General features: G+C 43.2%; 1 protein-coding gene across 1 annotated transcript in view; it reads right to left on the bottom strand.

The window, feature by feature from the left end:
* The window catches only part of grk6 (G protein-coupled receptor kinase 6), a 55,997-nt gene that overhangs the window by 20,288 nt on the left and 16,697 nt on the right, over window positions 1-19,012 (bottom strand). Inside the window, exons 3-8 of the mRNA XM_020464370.2 lie at window positions 11,150-11,262; window positions 9,243-9,320; window positions 8,914-9,014; window positions 8,191-8,283; window positions 3,296-3,359; window positions 2,716-2,856 (exon numbers count right to left, since the gene is read on the bottom strand). Of these exons, the coding sequence (XP_020319959.1) occupies window positions 2,716-2,856; window positions 3,296-3,359; window positions 8,191-8,283; window positions 8,914-9,014; window positions 9,243-9,320; window positions 11,150-11,262 (590 nt within the window). The remainder of the gene's footprint in view (window positions 1-2,715; window positions 2,857-3,295; window positions 3,360-8,190; window positions 8,284-8,913; window positions 9,015-9,242; window positions 9,321-11,149; window positions 11,263-19,012) is intronic.

The raw sequence follows: 19,012 nt of genomic DNA, 5'->3' as shown, positions 1-19,012 counted from the left end.
AAGGCCCTCACCTCTTCATCCTTAACGTATGGGTTGTAAATGTTGACAGTTACAACCCTAAAGTTATTCTTCGCCAGGCTTGTTATTTCATAGTGGCTCATCGGCCTCTCGCCTCCCACTGCTCTTGCCCCTCTCAGGATATCATCGTGTTTCTCCTCTGTATATAGTGCCACGTCGTATGCTCCCTCCAACGAGTTGCCTTGGAAACAAAACACGTCCTTCACCGTCAGCTTTAGAATCCCCATCAATATTATCCTTCCAAAAGTTTCCCGTCCTAAAGGCTCCAACTCCTTTTCCTTCCAAGCAAAACGAATCGTGTTGGCCAGCCCAATCCCAGGGACCGACCGTGTTGATGTATTTAGCACCATCTCCGCAAGGAGAATGGCACTCGTTCTCTTCTCTTCCAAAACAAAGAAAAAATAAAATCCAAAGTGACTGAGCCTATCTGGTGAAACTACACAGAGACAGGAACAATCACCCACGAAATACAAAGCGAACTCAGGCTACCTAAATACGGTTCCCAATCAGAGGCAACGAGAAGCACCTGACCCTGATCGAGAACCGCCTCAGGCAGCCAAGCCTACACTCAACACACCCCTAATCAACCACAATCCCAATGCCTACAAAAAAAACCAATACGACAACACAATAACCCATGTCACACCCTGGCCTGAACAAATAATTAAAGAAAACACAAAATACTAAGACCAAGGCGTGACAATGACAGACAAAATGAGAAGAAAAAAAATCCAGAAAAATCACATTGTAGGATTTTTAATGAATTTATTTGCAAATTATGGTGGAAAATAAGTATTTGGTCAATAACAAAAGTTTCTCAATAATTTGTTATATACCCTTTGTTGGCAATGACAGAGGTCAAACATTTTCTGTAAGTCTTCACAAGGTTTTCACACACTGTTGCTGGTATTTTGGCCCATTCCTCCATGCAGATCTCCTCTAGAGCAGTGATGTTTTGGGGCTGTTGCTGGGCAACACAGACTTTCAACTCCCTCCAAAGATTTTCTATGGGGTTGAGATCTGGAGACTGGCTAGGCCACTCCAGGACCTTGAAATGCTTCTTAAGAAGCCACTCCTTCGTTGCCCGGGCGGTGTGTTTGGGATCATTGTCACCTGTTTGAACTTGTTATCAGTATAAAAGACACCTGTCCACAACCTCAAACAGTCACACTCCAAACTCCACTATGGCCAAGACGAAAGAGCTGTCAAAGGACACCAGAAACAAAATTGTAGACCTGCACCAGACTGGGAAGACTGAATCTGCAATAGGTAAGCAGCTTGGTTTGAAGAAATCAACTGTGGGAGCAAGTTGGGTGAATTTTGGCCCATTCCTCCTGACAGAGTTGGTGTAACTGAATCAGGTTTGTAGACCTCCTTGCTCGCACACACTTTTTCAGTTCTGTCCACAAATGTTCTATAGGATTGAGGTCAGGGCTTTGTGATGGCCACTCCAATACCTTGACTTTGTTGTCCTTAAGCCATTTTGCCACAACTTTGGAAGTATGCTTGGGGTCATTGTCCTTTGGAAGACCCATTTGCGACCAAGCTTTAACTTTAACTAACTGATGTTTTGAGATGTTGATTCAATATATCCACATCATTTTCCTTCCTCATGATGCCATCTATTTTGTGAAGTGCACCAGTCCCTCCTGCAGCAAAGCACCCCCACAACATGATGTTGCCACCCCCGTGCTTCACGGTTGGGGTGGTGTTCTTCGGCTTGCAAGCCTCCCCCTTTTTCCTCCAAACATAACAATGGTCATTATGGCCAAACAGTTCTATTTTTCTTTCATCAGACCAGAGGACATTTCTCCAAAAAGTACAATCTTTGTCCCCATGTGGAGTTGCAAACCGTAGTCTGGCTTTTTTTATGGCGGTTTTGGAGCATTGGTTTCTTCCTTGCTGAGCAGCCTTTCAGGTTATGTCGATATAGGACTAGTTTTACTGTGGATATAGATACTTTTGTACCTGTTTCCTCCAGCATCTTCACATGGTCCTTTTGTGTTGTTCTGGGATTGATTTGCACGTTTTGTACCAAAGTATGTTTATCTCTATGAGACAGAACGCATCTCCTTCCTGAGTGGTATGACGGCTGTGTGGTCCCATGGTGTTTATACTTACGTACTATTGTTTGTACAGATGAACGTGGTGCCTTCAGGCATTTGGAAATTGCTCGCAAGGATGAACCAGACTTGTGGAGGTCTACAATTTTTTTAATGTCTTGGCTGATTTCTTTTGATTTTCCCATGATGTCAAGCAAAGAGGCCCTGAGTTTGAAGGTAGGCCTTGAAATACGTCCATAGGTACACCTCCAATTGACTCAAATTATGTCAATTAGCCTATCAGAAGCTTCTAAAGCCATGACATAATTTTCTGGAATTTTCCAAGCTGTTTAAAGGCACAGTTAACTTAGTGTATGTAAACTTCTGACCCACTGGAATTGTGATACAGTGAATTATAAGCGAAATAATCTGTCTGTAAACAATTGTTGGAAAAATTACTTGTGTCATGCACAAAGTAGATGTCCTAACCGACTTGCCAAAACTATAGTTTGTTAACAATACATTTGTGGAGTGGTTGAAAAACGAGTTTTAATGACTTCAACCTAAGAGTATGTAAACTTCCAACTTCAACTGTACATATATTGTACATAATGTGACACATAGTAGGAGGTAAGTGGGTAGCTCATATACTTACTACAAACCTACTGTTGACTTTCTCTAGAATCTGCTTCTCATTCAAGGCCATGGACTCTCCTTTCCTCTTCTTGATTCTCTTCTTCTCCAACTTCTTACATGCGTACATCTTCCCTGTGGCACGCACCTGGCACGCACACACCTGACATGAAGAGTGGATGAAAGAGAGACAGAGAGAGAGGGGGAGAAGATAAATAGAGAAGGCAAGTTAACTGCATATTGTAGGTTTTTCATAGTTGAACACCACAATGTCTACTCTCGCCCAGTAAATACACTGTCATGGAGGCATGACCATGGCTCAGGCCATTTAACATGAGGAAAGCTCAAGAGGACACCAGTTAATGGCAATTGTATCCCAAAAACACACAAAGACACAGTTGATAATGGGCCCATCAAATCACATCCACACTGAGGTCTTTGTTGGTCCTTGTTGATCATTTATAAATTCATCCCTTTGAGGGTCTGATGATGAAGATTATAAGAGACCACTATCTTTATTTCTTATTATCCACTTGTAAAATATAATTCTAAATGAAAGGAAGCTTTAGTTAAGGAGACATAGAGACAGAGGCAGACCTTACCTCACCGAAGCCTCCCTTCCCTAATACCCTGTACTGTCGGAATGTGTTCTTAGTGACTGGCTGCCTGTGAGAACACAGAAAAAGGGTCAACACAATACAAAACAACAACTTTATTGTCCCTTGTGGGAAAATGTGCTCAACTTTATCGACATACATTGACTGTACAGCAGCAATGCATCTGAACATACACATTTGACTTTGTAAGTCACTTTTACAAAAGGTTTGCTTTAAAAACACTTCTGTCAAAGGACAGCAATAGGGGAATAAAACCCTCTTGTTTAATACGTTCTGTCTTATCTTGTAAATGGACTTGAGCTTATTTACTGTGAGTCAAAGTTGCATCCCAGACTCCCAAATGGGACACTATTCCCTATATAGTGCACTTCGTTTGACTAGTGCCCTATGGGCCCTGGTCAAACGTTGTGCACTATAAAAAGGGAATAGGGTGCCATTTGGGATACACCTTATCGACATACATTGACTGTACAGCAGCAATGCATCTGAACATACACATTTGACTTTGTAAGTCACTTTTACAAAAGGTTTGCTTTAAAAACACTTCTGTCAAAGGACAGCAATAGGGGAATAAAACCCTCTTGTTTAATACGTTCTGTCTTATCTTGTAAATGGACTTGAGCTTATTTACTGTGAGTCAAAGTTGCATCCCAGACTCCCAAATGGGACACTATTCCCTATATAGTGCACTTCGTTTGACTAGTGCCCTATGGGCCCTGGTCAAACGTTGTGCACTATAAAAAGGGAATAGGGTGCCATTTGGGATACACACCGTGATGAAAGAGTAAGGATAAACTTATCTCTTTAGTCACACCGATGACTCTTATAGGAAGACCATTGCAGAAGCCTTGTCTCTGCTAAGCTGGAGACTGGAGACATGTTCTGTTTGCTAATGTATTAAATATAGAGACCAGGACTCATGTATTTACATAAATAAATCTGTTCCCCAAAATACTTATTTGCATCCCATGCATGATTGGCCTGCTGGGATAAAGGTCTTTAAATGACCCATATAGGACAAGCATGAGTATGGATATAAACAATACCAAAACTGGAATGTGCAATAATGACTGTATAAAATAAATAATTGAAATACTGATTATATTATATATTATATTGTATGCTCAAAACAATTGGGATGTTATGATATTTTATAATAATACAAATTGCTCAGAAAAATAGATTTGGTTTAATTAGTAATATTTTTTTTTCTCAAAGGTAGGGTTAAAAATGATTGACACCCATAAAGATTCTTATCAATAAAGTAGTCAAAAGTGTAGTATTTGTTCCCATATTCCAAGCACGCAATAACTCCATAAAGGTTGCGACTCTACAATCTTGCTGAATGCATTTGCAGTTTGTTTTGGTTGTGTTTCTGATTATTTTGTGCCCCATAGAAATGAATGGTAAATAATGTAGTGTCCTTTTTGCAGTCACTTTTATTGTAAATAAGAATAGAATATGCTTCTCAACACTTGACATTAATGTGGACACTGCCATGATTACGGATATCATGATCAAAGATCATAGCCCCAAGACATACTAACCTCCCGGTTATTGGTAAGCATTGGCGTCAACGCTTTTAACACCTTGTAGAGTCCATGCCCTAACAAATGTCTTAATGTTTTGTACACTAAGCCGAGTGACAAAAAACACAGCCCCACTAAGTGGTAGAGGGTACAGTGCCTTCGGAAAGTATTCAGACCCCTTGACTTTTTCCACATTTTGTTACGTTACAGCCTTATTCTAAAATGGATTAAATATTATTTAATGTTATTTGTCACATACCCCGAATACAATGAAATGCTTACTTACAAGCCCTTAACCAACAATGTTGTTTTAAGAAAAATAAGTGTTAAGAAAGTATTTACAAAAATAAACAGAAGTAATAAAAAAATAAAAAAAATAATAATAATTAAAGAGCAACAATAATGCTAATAATCATTAGCCGTTCAGGAGTCTTATGGTTTGGGGTAGAAGCTGTTAAGAAGTCTTTTGGACCTAGACTTGGCGCTCCTCTACCGCTTGCCGTGCAGTAGCAGAGAGAACAGTCTATTACTAGGGTGGCTGGAGTCTTTGGCAATTTTTAGGGCCTTCCTCTGACACCACCTGGTATAGAGGTCCTGGATGGCAGGAAGCTTGGCCCCAGTGATGTACTGGGCCGTACGCACTACCCTCTGTAGTGCCTTGCGGTCGGAAGGCCGAGCAGTTGCCATTTCAGGCGGTGATGCAAGCAGTCAGGATGCTCTCGATGGTGCAGCTGAAGAACTGTTTGAGGATCTGAGGACCCATGCTAAATCTTTTCAGTCTCCCGAGGGGGAATAGGCATTGTCGTGCCCTCTTCACAACTGTCTTGGTGTGTGTGGACCATGATAATTAATTGGGGATGTGGAAACCAAGGAACTTGAAGCTCTCAACCTGCTCCACAACAGCCCCGTCGATGAGAATGGGGGCGTGCTCGGCCCTCCTTTTCCTGTAGTCCACAATCATCTCCTTTGTCTTGTTCACATTGAGGGAGAGGTTGTTATCCTGGCACCACACTGCCAGGTCTCTGATCTCCTCCCTATAGGCTGGCTCATCGTTGCCGTGACCAGGCCTACCACTGTTGTGTTGTCGGCAAACTTAATGATGGTGTTGGAGTCATGCTTGACCATGCAGTCATGGGTGAACAGGGAGTACAGGAGGGGACTGAGCACGAACCCCTGAGGGGCCCCCATGTTGAGGATCAGTGTGGTATATTTGTTGTTACCTACCCTTATCACCTGGAGACAGCCCGTCAGGAAGTCCAGGATCCAGTTGCAGAGGGAGGTGTTTAGTCCCAGGGTCCTTAGCTTAGCGATGAGCTTTGAGGGCACTATGATGTTGAACGCTGAGCTGTAGTCAATGAAAAGCATTCTCACGTAGGTGTTCCTTTTGTCCAGGTGTGAAAGGGCAGTGTGGAGTGCAATACAGATTGCATCGTCTGTGGATCTGTTGGGGTGGTATGCAAATTGGAGCGGGTCTAGGGTTTCTGGGATAATGGTGTTGTGAGCCATGACCAGCCTTTGAAAGCACTTCATGGCTACAGACGTGAGTGCTACAGGTCAGGAGTCCTTTAGGCAGGTTACCTTAGTGTTCTTGGGCACAGGGACCATGCTGATCTGCTTCAAACATGCTGGTTTAACAGACTCGGTCAGGGACAGGTTGAAAATGTCAGTGAAGACACTTGCCAGTTGGTCACAGTCGTCTGGAACATATTCCAGTCTGTGCTAGCAAAACAGTTCTGTAGCTTAGAATCTGCATCATCTGACCACTTCCGTATTGAGCGGAATCTACACACAATGACAAAGTGAAAACAGGTTTTTTGAAATGTTTACAAATGTATAAAAAATAAAAACAGAAATAACTTATTTACATAAGTATTCAGACCCTTTGCTATGAGACTCGAAATTGAGCTCAGGTACATCCTGTTTCCATTGATCATCCTTGAGATATTTCTAGAACTTAATTTGAGTTCACCTGTGGTAAATTCAATTGATTGGACATGATTTGCAAAGGCACACACCTGTTCATATAAGGTCCCACAGGTGACAGTGCATCTTGGAGCAAAAACCAAGCCATGAGATCGAAGGAATTGTCTGTAGAGCTCTGAGACATGATTTTGTCGAGGCACAGATCTGAGGACGGGTAGCAAAACATTTCTGCAGCATTGAAGGTCCCCAAGAACACAGTGGCCTCCATCATTCTGAAATGGAAGAAGTTTGGAACCACCAAGACTCTTCCTAGAGCTGGCCACATGGGCAAACTGAGCAATCGGGGGAGAAGGGCCTTGGTCAGGGAGGTGACCAAGAAGCCCATGGTTACTCTGATAAAGCTATAGAGTTACTCTGTGGAGATGAGAGAGTCTTCCAGAATGATAACCATCTCTGCAGCCCTCCACCAATCAGGCCTTTATGGTAGAGCGGCAAGATGGAAGCCACTCCTCAGAAGGGCACATGACAGCCCGCTTGGAGTTTGCCAAAAGGCAACTAAAGTCTCTCAGACCATGAGAAACAGATTCTCTGGTCTGATGAAACCAAGATTGAACTCTTTGGTCTGAATGCCAAGCATCACATCTGGAGGAAACCCGGCACGGTGAAGCATGGTGGTGGAAGCATCATGCTGTGGGAATGCTTTTCAGCGGCAGGGGCTGGGAGACTAGTTAGGATCGAGGGAAAGATGAACGGAGCAAAGTACAGAGAGATCCTTGATGAAAACCTGCTCCAGAGCGCTCAGGACCTCAGACTGGGGCGAAGGTCAACCTTCCAACAGGACAAGGACCCTAAGCACACAGCCAAGACAACACAGGAGTGGCTTCGGGGTAAGTCTCTGAATGTCCTTGAATGGCCCAGCCAGAGCTCGGACATGCACCTGATCGAACATCTCTGGAGAGACCTGAAAATAGCTGTTCAGAAACGCTCCCCATCTAACCTGAAATAGCTTGAGAGGATCTGCAGAGAAGAATGGGAGAAACTCCCCAAATACAGGTGTGCCAAGCTTGTAGCGTCATACCCAAGAAGACTCAATGCTGTAATCACTGCCAAAGGTGCTTCAACAAAGTACTGAGTAAAGGGTCTGAATACTTATGTAAATGTGATATTTCTGTTTAAAAAAATATATAAATTTGAAAAATGTTCTACAAACCTGTTTTTGTTCTGTCATTTTGGGGTATTGTGTGTAGATTGATGAGGGGAAAAAACAATTTCGTCAATTTTAGAATAAGACTAACATGTGGGAAAAGTCAAGGGGTCTGACTACTTTCTGAAGGCACTGTATATGGAGGCGGTGTGAAGTAACAGTGACATTTAATCACTCGCGCTGTGTGGGGGTTTTCTCAGTCTTATAAGTCTGTCTGTCTGTACCTCTCCAGCCACTTCCACTGCAGGAATCGGTTATAGTACATGCTGTCGATGTAGTCTGCGAAGGGAGCCACACTCAGGTAGTCATGGATCAGTCTAAAACAGAGGACAGAGAGACAGAAGGCAGTCAGAAAACAGACAGCCCATTACCTGGGCCTTAGGTCCCTCCTAAGGCCCAGAGTTCTTCCTGGTCAGGTCACATGGTCAAGAAGACCCCCATGCCCTACACATATACCATGCTGCTACGCCATGGGCCCATCTCTCTGACTACTATACCCCAAACATCAGTTCACATCTAAACATTCATTAACCACAACCAGAGGCAGCAATGACACAAAAGGTCTGTTCAGGGTCGTAGTGTTGTTGGAACAGTTGTGAGAATGCTCAAAAATAGAAACAATGCTGAGCGGAATGGCGGGTGATTGAAGTGGCTACGGGTGATTAATTAGAACAATATTCATCAGCAGCCACATACCCTCAACATGCTATTGACATGCCCAGTGTGGACAACTGTTCAGAGGATGTTGCACAATGCAGTAGACGGTTTATAGGAAAACTCCCTGAAAATTACCCTTTATTCTTAACAGACTTCCTTTGTTGAATAATGGTGAAATGATCTTAAAATATCTACCTTTTCTGATCTTGAATACATCCCATATGCTGAGTAAGTATTATATGTTAGTGTAATCTCTGTTACTGTGTTTCTGTGTTGAGAGACAGACTCACCTGGTGCACTCATTGAAGAGTTCTTTACAGGGCTCCTGCTCCAGCCTCTCTGTAAACTGACCCACCATGTCCTCTCCCAACTCAGGAATGTGATCCTCTGACTACAGGGCGATGGAACACAATACAATGTGAATTACGTATATATGACATCATAGGCCCAGATTAAGCCCACTCCTGGATTAAAAAGCATGCTCGATGGAGTATCTCAATTGAAAGTGATTTTTAGTCCAGGAATAGGTTTAGTCTGGTTCTGGGAAACCACACATCAACATTATTGAATATTTGACATGAAATCACTCATTGCCTGAGAATAGGTTATTCTACTGTACCTTTGGGCTGAAGTACTTGTCTAGGAGCTCCTGAGCACACTCCCTCCTCTTCTCATCTGGACTGACCTCATACTCTGCCTGGTGGGGGGAAGAAACAGTAACATACATTATTCAAACAGATGCACAAGCACACACCTGTACAGTGACATCTGCTCCAATAGGTCAGTTCTACCTTTTCCACTATAGCTAGTAGCCTACAATCACAGTACTTTCTGTACAACCTCTAATGGTACCACGTTACCAAATCACTGTAGTAGGCATGAAATAGAAACAAAAAAAATTGTCGAAAAAGGGATTACCAATAAGAACATTGTTTATTTCATCATAAAATGTTTTGGTTTCATGCCTACTGAACACGACCCAGCCCTAGTGTAAGTACCTCCCTAGTACACTACAGCACAGTTCTACAGAGTCACTCACCTGGGTCCCACTCCTAACCACCATTTTGATTCATAGTTCTCTCTGGGTTGTTGATTCCTAAATCCCGCCAAGTACAACAGCATCAGGCCCTTGTGTCATGCCATCCTCCACCCAGCAGCATGATTTACAGTACGCCAAGAGCCTCACTTTAAAGTGCGTCCGCTGGACTCGCAGCACAACTTGTCCATAATGGTTAGTGACAGTTCAGACAGTACAAATCTCATTTGCTCTCTCTCATGTAGCCCAGGCTCTGTGAGAGGCAGGAAGGAGACTGTGCAGTAAAAGGACGTGCTCACTACTTATGAAGTCGGAGAAGACTGTCTGCTATCTCTTATTTCACAAACTCAGCCATCTATTCATCATTCTACTTCCATTCACTATTTTTGCTGTGCTAGTAGCATCCTCCTATTAAGCCTTTTTATACTTGTAGGCTTTTGCATTTGTTAATAAACCAGAGAGGATCTAGCTACAACAACACTCCTCAGATCAACATACACGTGTGCCAGTTATAATGTGTTAGAGGGAAGGAGGTAAAGTGGATAGGTTATGACTGAGTGTGTGTGAATGCGTGCATGCAGGAATGAGTGTGGTATATGTGTGCTCCAGAACAGTATATTAGAAGAATGCCACGGGGGTCAGCCAGGGTGGAGATAGGAAGTCCAGGTTTATCATTGAGCCATTAGGAGGGGGATCTGAACAACAAACACCCTCCCCCCACACCCTCCAACATTTCCCCCCCCCTTTACCCCCCCCCCCCCAGGGACTGGTGGGAAGAACACCACAAATGTGACCTAAACATTCTTCCACAAGAGCGTAGCGCGGGGCACATTCACTGAGAAAGAAGAGGAGGGGGAAGGGCAGCGGAGGGTGGTATAATGACTTTTCTCCCAGAAGTCACGAGTTCCTGTATTCCATTAGCTACTAACCTCCCCTCCGACCCTTTCCTCCCCTTCCCTTCAACCCTTCACCTCCCCTCTGACCCTTCCCTCCTACCTTACCCTTCCCTCCTCACCTCTCCTACCCTTCCCTACTATCCTCCTACCCTTCCCTCCTCTCCTCTCATACCCTTCCCTCCTCTCCTACCCTTCCCTCCCATCCTAGCCTTCCCTTCCCTACTATCCTCCTACCCTTCCCTCCTCACCTCTCCTACCCTTCCCTACTATCCTCCTACCCTTCCCTCCTCTCCTCTCCTACCCTTCCCTACTATCCTCCTACCCTTCCCTCCTCTCCTCTCCTTCCCTACTATCCTCCTACCCTTCCCTCCTCTCCTACCCTTCCCTCCCATCCTAGCGTTCCCTTCCCTACTATCCTCCTACCCATCCCACCCCTACTATCCTTCTACCCTTCCCTTCCCTCCTACACTTCCCTCCCCTCCTACACTTTCCCCTAATACATCTAGATAAGCCAATTCAGAGTCCTTCTGAAGATGTGCATCTCGAGGAAAAACAAACACAAGAGTTTTAATCCTGCCTGTCTGTCTTTCTTACCACAGCATCCAGAAATTTGACACAGCGTCTCAGCTCAGCCCGGGTTTCACAGAACTGCCGAAAGAGCGTGCGTCCGATTGGCTGCCGCTCACAAAGGCTGATGTAGTCTTTCTCTGTTGAAGGACACAAGACAAGACAGAGAGGGAGTCAATGAGGACCTCTCTCAGGGTAGAATGAAAACACTCAAGCACAAAAATATAATATATACAAATATATACTGTGCATAATACACGTGCTCACGCCTACTCAAATGCATTTGTGCACTTAAACACGTTGTATACACACACACACACACACACACACACACACACACACACACACACACACACACACACACACACACACACAGAGCATATTAGCAAATGTATGAGTACTATGGTATCAAACTACCAAACCTCTCTCTGTAGGTGGAGCAATGGTAATGAATAAGGCCTAAACATACCCAACACACACAGAACAATCTCATCTTCAACTACTTAAACTAAACAGTAATATATAGAGGTATTCTACATGTATGCATGTATCCAAGTTATTAGGCCCCATTTCCTCTTTACCGTATGTGTGTGTCTGGTGAATGACAAATTGCCGGAGGGAAATGGCGATTTGCATCTGTCGCTCAGGTAGACACAAAGGATATCCAGGAGGCTGTATGATGGATCCAGGAGGACGTGTGCAGGTAGCCGTTATTGATAGCAACCGTGACTAAATACATTGAGAGCTACTCCAAGCTCGTCTCGGTAACCAGAGAGCAGCTGTAGACACATACCAGCACACGTGCACATGCACACCGCTATAGCTAGCTGTTCATAAAGACGACGGCAGAGAATGTTCCTTTTCCATTCTCTGAATATGCAAAAGGAGAACATCCTTTGGTATTTTTCAGGAGCATACATTGTTTTGGAAGTGTTAGGCCTATATGTGCCGTAAGTTACCTTACATGCTCTCAACTCAAACACAAAAGCTCTACTGTGCCTTAATGAAATTCATTTAAGTTTATTTATAACTTAATTCATTTAGTTTTGTTAGAAGTTAATTCTGTTATGAGATAATACTGTAGAGATGTCCAGTGATGCACCCTAAGGTTTAAATCATGTTGCAGACTAATTTAGCAACAAACTTTTCTTATTTGGGTCGACAATGTCTTATTTGTCATCGATCAAATTACAGATTTGCCCTTTAATGTCACTACAAAAATAGAACTACCCATGTCTTTCCACTAAATCATTTTGAAACATGTTCATCATCTGTCGGTTGTTGTGGTTCTGTTGTGTATCTATAGGGCCCTATGTGTTCTGTCAGTGTATGTGGTCTCTGATTGGGTTCTGCAATGGAACGGTGAGAAGGACAAAACCAGATTTGACCCCCTAATGGCTGTTCCATAGAGATAATCGCATTAGCCACAATGCAATTTCATTCAGTCCTTGACAGAGGCTCTATTGACAGTAAGATAGTTGGAAGAGATCATGCAGATCCCCTTCTGAGCCCTGGCCTTTCTCACATCTATTGTTGCTTTCAATGGATGGATGGTTTTTGGCCCTGTTACAAGACCACCTGACTCGACCAAAATGTGAGTCAGAAGATTGAGAGAAGAATTGAAGTCATATAATAAATCACTGCATTTGATGACATTTAATACATTCAACGACTATACACTTCACAGGTTTCATGTTTACATCAATGATGGGCTCTTAAAAACCGTGTAGTGATGTTCCAATTGTGAAATTCATCCCACAAGATTACAGCCATTAAAACAGTAAGCTATTTGGATTCTGCGACATATTGCATTGGGGCTAATAGCCTGATACTGCACTCTGCCTTGATCCATCTTCTCTCTCTGCATGCTGCTCTGACTATCAATAGGGGCAATTCTCTGATAACAGAGTCAAATGTCTGGAGAGAGGAGGGAGGCAGAGAGTGTGAGCGGCAGTGTGGTAAACCTGAAGCCAGTGCTCATTAACAGCTACAGAGAGTGCACAAAGCTTTATTGACTGCCGGACGATTGGATGGCTACTCCAGGCCACCCATGGGTCCCTTATTAGGAAGAGGAGCGGAAATGATAAATGTAATTTCAGTCCGTGTCTCTCGTGTCTCTCTGGCCCGTTGGGGTGGTAAAGTGACGTTAGTTTCCTGGGAGGGTCGAAGGACACAAAAATAAACTGGAGGTGTGCATGTGTTTTCTCCTGAGGGCATCAGACTCTTTTTCTCTGTCAAACCTCGCCGGTAAACATGGAAGTTGAGGGTTTCCTGAGCCCCTCTCTCGCTCTCTTTCTCGACACTCTGTGGAAACTGCATGCAGAAGAAAAGCTATGAGTTGGTAATCGGCCGCCTGTCTGTGTTTATCCCGCACAATCTCAGGGGGAGGTGGCTCTCTCTCTGTGGCTGTGTATCAGACAGCATCTGGTGAGGGTAAACACCAGGGAACAATGAGAGAAATCCACATGTCATCCACTCAGGCCTGTAATTATGCCCTATGATGTACTGTATGTACAGCCTGAATTTTAAATGGATTAAATTGAGATTTTGTGTTACTGGCCTATACACTATACCCCTTTAATGTCAAAGTGGAATTATGTAGATTACTTATTTTTTTACCAATTTATTCTAAATGAAAAGCTGAAATGTTTTGAGTCGATAAGTATTCAACCCCTTTGTTATGGTAAGCCTAAATACGTTCAGGAGTAAACTGTACCCCACATATACAATTATCTGTAAGGCCTCTCAGTTGAGCAGTGAATTTCAAACAAGATTCAACCACAAAGACCACAGAGGTTTTCCAATGCCTCGCATAGAAGGGCCCCTATTGGTATATAGGTAACATGTTTACACTTTGTCATTATGGGATATTTGGGTGAGAGAAAAAATATATAAAAAAATATAAAAAATATTTTTTCATGTGGGTAATCTCTACATTAAAATGGATACTTTGCGATTTTGGCAATGAATCTACTTTCCCAGAGTCAGATGAACTTGTGGATACCATTTTTACGTCTCTGCGTGCAGTTTGAAGGAAGTTGCTGACTAGCGTCAGCGCAATTGCTAATTAGCATTAGTGCAATGACTGGAAGTCTATGGTGACTGCTAGCAAGCTAAAAACGACCTCCAACTTCATACTAGATGCAGAGACATAAAAGTGGTATCCATGAATTCATCTGACTCTGGGGAAGTAGATAAAGGGATTTAAGTGAAACCAAATATTCAGAAATATCCTAAATGCACCATAGAAGAACTTGCATGAAGTGCTGTTTTTACTTCCTGATTGAAGAAAGTTGAGCGTCAGCTGAAATGTTGTACTACTGTACTCCAGTGGAGCACCAAGAGCGTAAGTGAACAATACACCACTAGAGTCAAGACTACTTCACCCGCATGTTTTCTACCACCACCATTCCCACAATTCAGCACAGCATGGCAAAACTGTCTGACAGCGTTGAGATGTAGGCCTAGAAGCCAGCTTGGTCCTGTAGATCTAGCTGCTGTGGCTTGAAAGCCCAGCAAAAAAAATACATAACAATGATAATTGTTCATGGCCTCAGGGTGACAATATATATTTTTTAAGACTTGAGAACAATCAATGTGTCTATTGTATGTATGGAAGGCCACAATAGGAGCTGGAGTCATAACCCAAAAGGCCCTTGGCCAGGAGCCTCAGCCTATATGATGATATGCATCTCAACCTAATCTCCTGCCTTATGGAGATACATTACAATAATGAGGAAATCATATGACTTCCTTTAACCTTAATATTTGTTTTCTTTCTTTGTTCACCACTACCTCCCAACCTACTGTTTGACCCTGACCAATGGAGGAAAGTAGGCTATTTTCAGAAATTGGGCTCAAATCCATACAATTGTTCTACTCTTATGAACAAAATAGGTAAGAACTAGGAAGAGGAGCCACAATCCCACTGTTTGCAAAATCTCACTATGTCAAACTAGGGGCAATGAGTCAATAGTGTCAACCTGGTGTTGTAAAAATGTCCCAGACTGGGTGTAGGCTAAATACTGTAACGACAGCCTTGAAAACAGCCATCTCATCCGAAAGTTTGGGCTTTGAGCTTCCACTTATATTTAATTGTGTTACTTTGATTTACACTGCATTAGTTTCATACAAAACACAATCTCTTAGAACTGCTGCAGAACAAACACTCAAATATGCAACACTTTTTTTCTCTACCATTTACATATTGTAAGACATGTCAATTATCGTTAGTGAGATCTCACAGCAAAACTGTGTGTGTTCTGTGTCTAGTTTGTGTTCCAAACCAGTGACCTATAAACATTTGCCACCATTTTCTTTTTGAACGGCAGAGTGAATTAAAACAAACATGCGAGTCATCTTCCTCTTTCTGCCCAGCTTCCTCTGTGGTAAAATTGAAGCATGGTTACATTATGTCTGCCACTGCTTCATGGCTGTAGTCAATGATAAAATGCACTCAGCATTTACAAGTTAAACAGGATTCACTTCATAATCATCCATCTGAAAGAGCGATGGATGAGAGGGATTTATAAACCCTCTCTGTGTCGCTTTAGAGAAGCTGCCGACAATGCCTCTAAACTATCGGAAAAGAGAAAAACAAAAGTTACCACAGCAGCCTATCTTCATCATTCACGTGTTCCACAGGATACAATGCAAGCCCCATGATTACAAAATACTGTGCAGTTAGCTGATCTGTGTTGGTGTGAATCCATGTTCAACAACTCCTGACCACCACCAGCAGCACCAGCCACAAATATAAGATTGTCAATCGCCATAAACACAACGCCAATATACTGTATGTTTCTTTGTGCACAAAATAGCCAATAACTAATGTACTTCCTAACAAAATAATGGGATGATTGAATAATGATTCCTGATTAGATAATACGATAACTGACGCATATTATACAGGCCTGCATTCCAACTGTACTAAATTATACATACAGTATGCTTCTTGTCTTGAGGGGATGAGGTGGGGATTTCCTCCACCATTGAAAGCACTGTATGGCCACGTGCCATCAGACTACTTCATAACATAACACAGTCCGTCATCACCAACCCCAACTTGACTTATGTCAGACCCAGTGTCTGGGCGGCAGGTAGCCTAGCGGTTAAGGGTCAGTAACTAAATCCCTGTGCTGGCAAACTGGAAAAATCTGCCATCCTGCACCTGGGCAAGGCAGTTAACTCCCAACAACTACTGCTGCTCCCTGGGCGCTGATGACGTTGATTATGGCAGCCCCCCTCACCTCTCTGATTCCCCCCTCACCTCTCTGATTCCCCCCTCACCTCTCTGATTCCCCACTCACCTCTCTGATTCCCCACTCACCTCTCTGATTCCCCACTCACCTCTCTGATTCCCCACTCACCTCTCTGATTCCCCACTCACCTCTCTGATTCCCCCCTCACCTCTATGATTCCCCCCTCACCTCTCTGATTCCCCACTCACCTCTCTGATTCCCCCCTCACCTCTCTGATTCCCCACTCACCTCTCTGAGGAGTTGGGTTAAAGGCGGAATAAACTTTTTGGGTTGAATGCAGTCAGTTGTGCAACTGACTAAGTATCCCCCTTCTCAGATCTACAGTGGACAAACTTCAATCTCAGCCTCTAGTTATTGTTGTGTGGGACTTTTCCACCTCTTACAGTGCCTTCATCAAGTATTCATACCCCTTGACCCCTTGGAATATTTGTATTCTGTACAGACTTCCTTCCTTTCACTCTGTCAATTAGGTTAATATTGTGGAGTAACTACAATGATGTTGATCCATCCTCAGTTTTCTCTTGTCACAGCCATTAAACTCTGTAACTGTTTTAAAGTCACCATTGGCATCATGGTTTGCTTCCTCTCTATCAACTGAGTTTGGAAGAATGCCTGTATCTTTGTAGTGACTGGGTGTATTGATATGCCATCCAAAGTGTAATTAATAACTTCACCATGCTCAAAGGGATATTCCATTTTTTTCCCCATCTACCAATAGTGATAATTGCTAGCCAACCATTTTCAAGTTTTGCAAGCAGATTTAAGTCAAAACTGTAACTTGGCCACTTGGGAACATTAACTGTCTTCTTGGTAAGCAACTCCAGTGTACAGTTGGCCTTGTTTCAGGCCGTGGTTTAGGTTATTGTACTGCTGAAAGGTGAATTCATCTCCCAGTGTCTGGTGGAAAGCAGACTGAACCAGGCTTTCTTCGAGGATTTTGCCTGTGCTTAGCTTCATTTTTGTAAAAAAATGTAGCCTGAAAACTCCCCAGTCCTTAACGATTAGAAGCATACCCATAACCTGATCCAGCCACCACTGTTCTTGAAAATATGTAGACTCAGTAATGGTACTCAGTAAAAGGGGTAAAAAGAAGCCTGTTCTCCACTCATTACCTGTATTAACTGCACCTGTTTGAACTTGTTACCTGTATAAAAGACACCTGTCCACACACTCAATCAAACAGACTCCAACAATGGCCAAGATCAGAGAGCTGTGTAAGGACATCTGGGTAAAATTACACAAGGCTGGGATGGGCTACAGGACAAGCATCTTGGTGAGAAGGCAACAACTGTTGGCGCAATTATTATAAAATGGAAGAAGTTCAAGATGACGGTCAATCACCCTCGGTCTGGGGCTCCATGCAAGATCTCACCGCGTGGGGCATCAATGATCACGAGGAAGGTGAGGGATCAGCCCAGAACTACACGGCAGGACCTGGTCAATGACCTGAAGAGAGCTGGGACCACAGTCTCAAAGAAAACCATTAGTAACACACTAAACTGTCATGGATTAAAATCATGCTGGGTCTTCCAGCATGACAACGACCCGAAACACACAGCCAGGGCAACTAAGGTGTGGCTCCGTAAGAAGCATCTCAAGGTCCTGGAGTGGCCTAGCCAGTCTCCAGACCTGAACCCAATAGAAAATCTTTAGAGGGAGCTGAAAGTCCGTATTGCCCAGTGACAGCATCGAAACCTTGAATGATCTGTAGAAGGTCTGTATGGAGGAGTGGGTTAAAATCCCTGCTGCAGTGTGTGCAAACCTGGTCAAGAACTACAGGAAGCGTATGATCTCTGTAATTGCAAACAAAGGTTTCTGTACCAAATATTAAGTTCTGCTTTTCTGATGTATCAAATACTTATGTCATGCAATAAAATGCAAATTAATTACTTAAAAATCATACAATGTGATTTTCTGGATTTTTGTTTTCACAGTTGAAGTGTACCTATGATAAAAATTACAGACCTCTACATGCTTTGTAAGTAGGAAAACCTGCAAAATTGGCAGTGTATCAAATACTTGTTCTCCCCACTGTATATACCAATAAGGGCCCTTCTATGCGAGGCATTAGAAAACCTCTGTGGTCTTTCTTGTTGTGTAGAGTGCAGCTTTTCCCTCCTGTGTTTGGGACTTTTACTATGAATTTACACTGAACAAAAATACACTGCTCAAAAAAATAAAGGGAACACTTAAACAACACAATGTAACTCCAAGTCAATCACACTTCTGTGAAATCAAACTGTCCACTTAGGAAGCAACACTGATTGACAATACATTTCACATGCTGTTGTGCAAATGTAATAGACAGGTGGAAATTATAGGCAATTAGCAAGTCACCCCCAATAAAGGAGTGGTTCTGCAGGTGGGGACCACAGACCACTTCTCAGTTCCTATGCTTCCTGGCTGATGTTTTGGTCACTTTTGAATGCTGGCGGTGCTTTCACTCTAGTGGTAGCATGAGACGGAGTCTACAACCCACACAAGTGGCTCAGGTAGTGCAGCTCAGCCAGGATGGCACATCAATGCGAGCTGTGGCAAGAAGGTTTGCTGTGTCTGTCAGCGTAGTGTCCAGAGCATGGAGGCGCTACCAGGAAACAGGCCAGTACATCAGGAGACGTGGAGGAGGCCG

The sequence above is a fragment of the Oncorhynchus kisutch genome, linkage group LG28 (assembly GCF_002021735.2).
Source record: "Oncorhynchus kisutch isolate 150728-3 linkage group LG28, Okis_V2, whole genome shotgun sequence".
Classification (NCBI taxonomy): domain Eukaryota; kingdom Metazoa; phylum Chordata; class Actinopteri; order Salmoniformes; family Salmonidae; genus Oncorhynchus; species Oncorhynchus kisutch.
The sequence above is the reverse complement of the archived record's forward strand: the minus strand, read 5'-3'. Positions and strand labels throughout refer to the sequence as shown.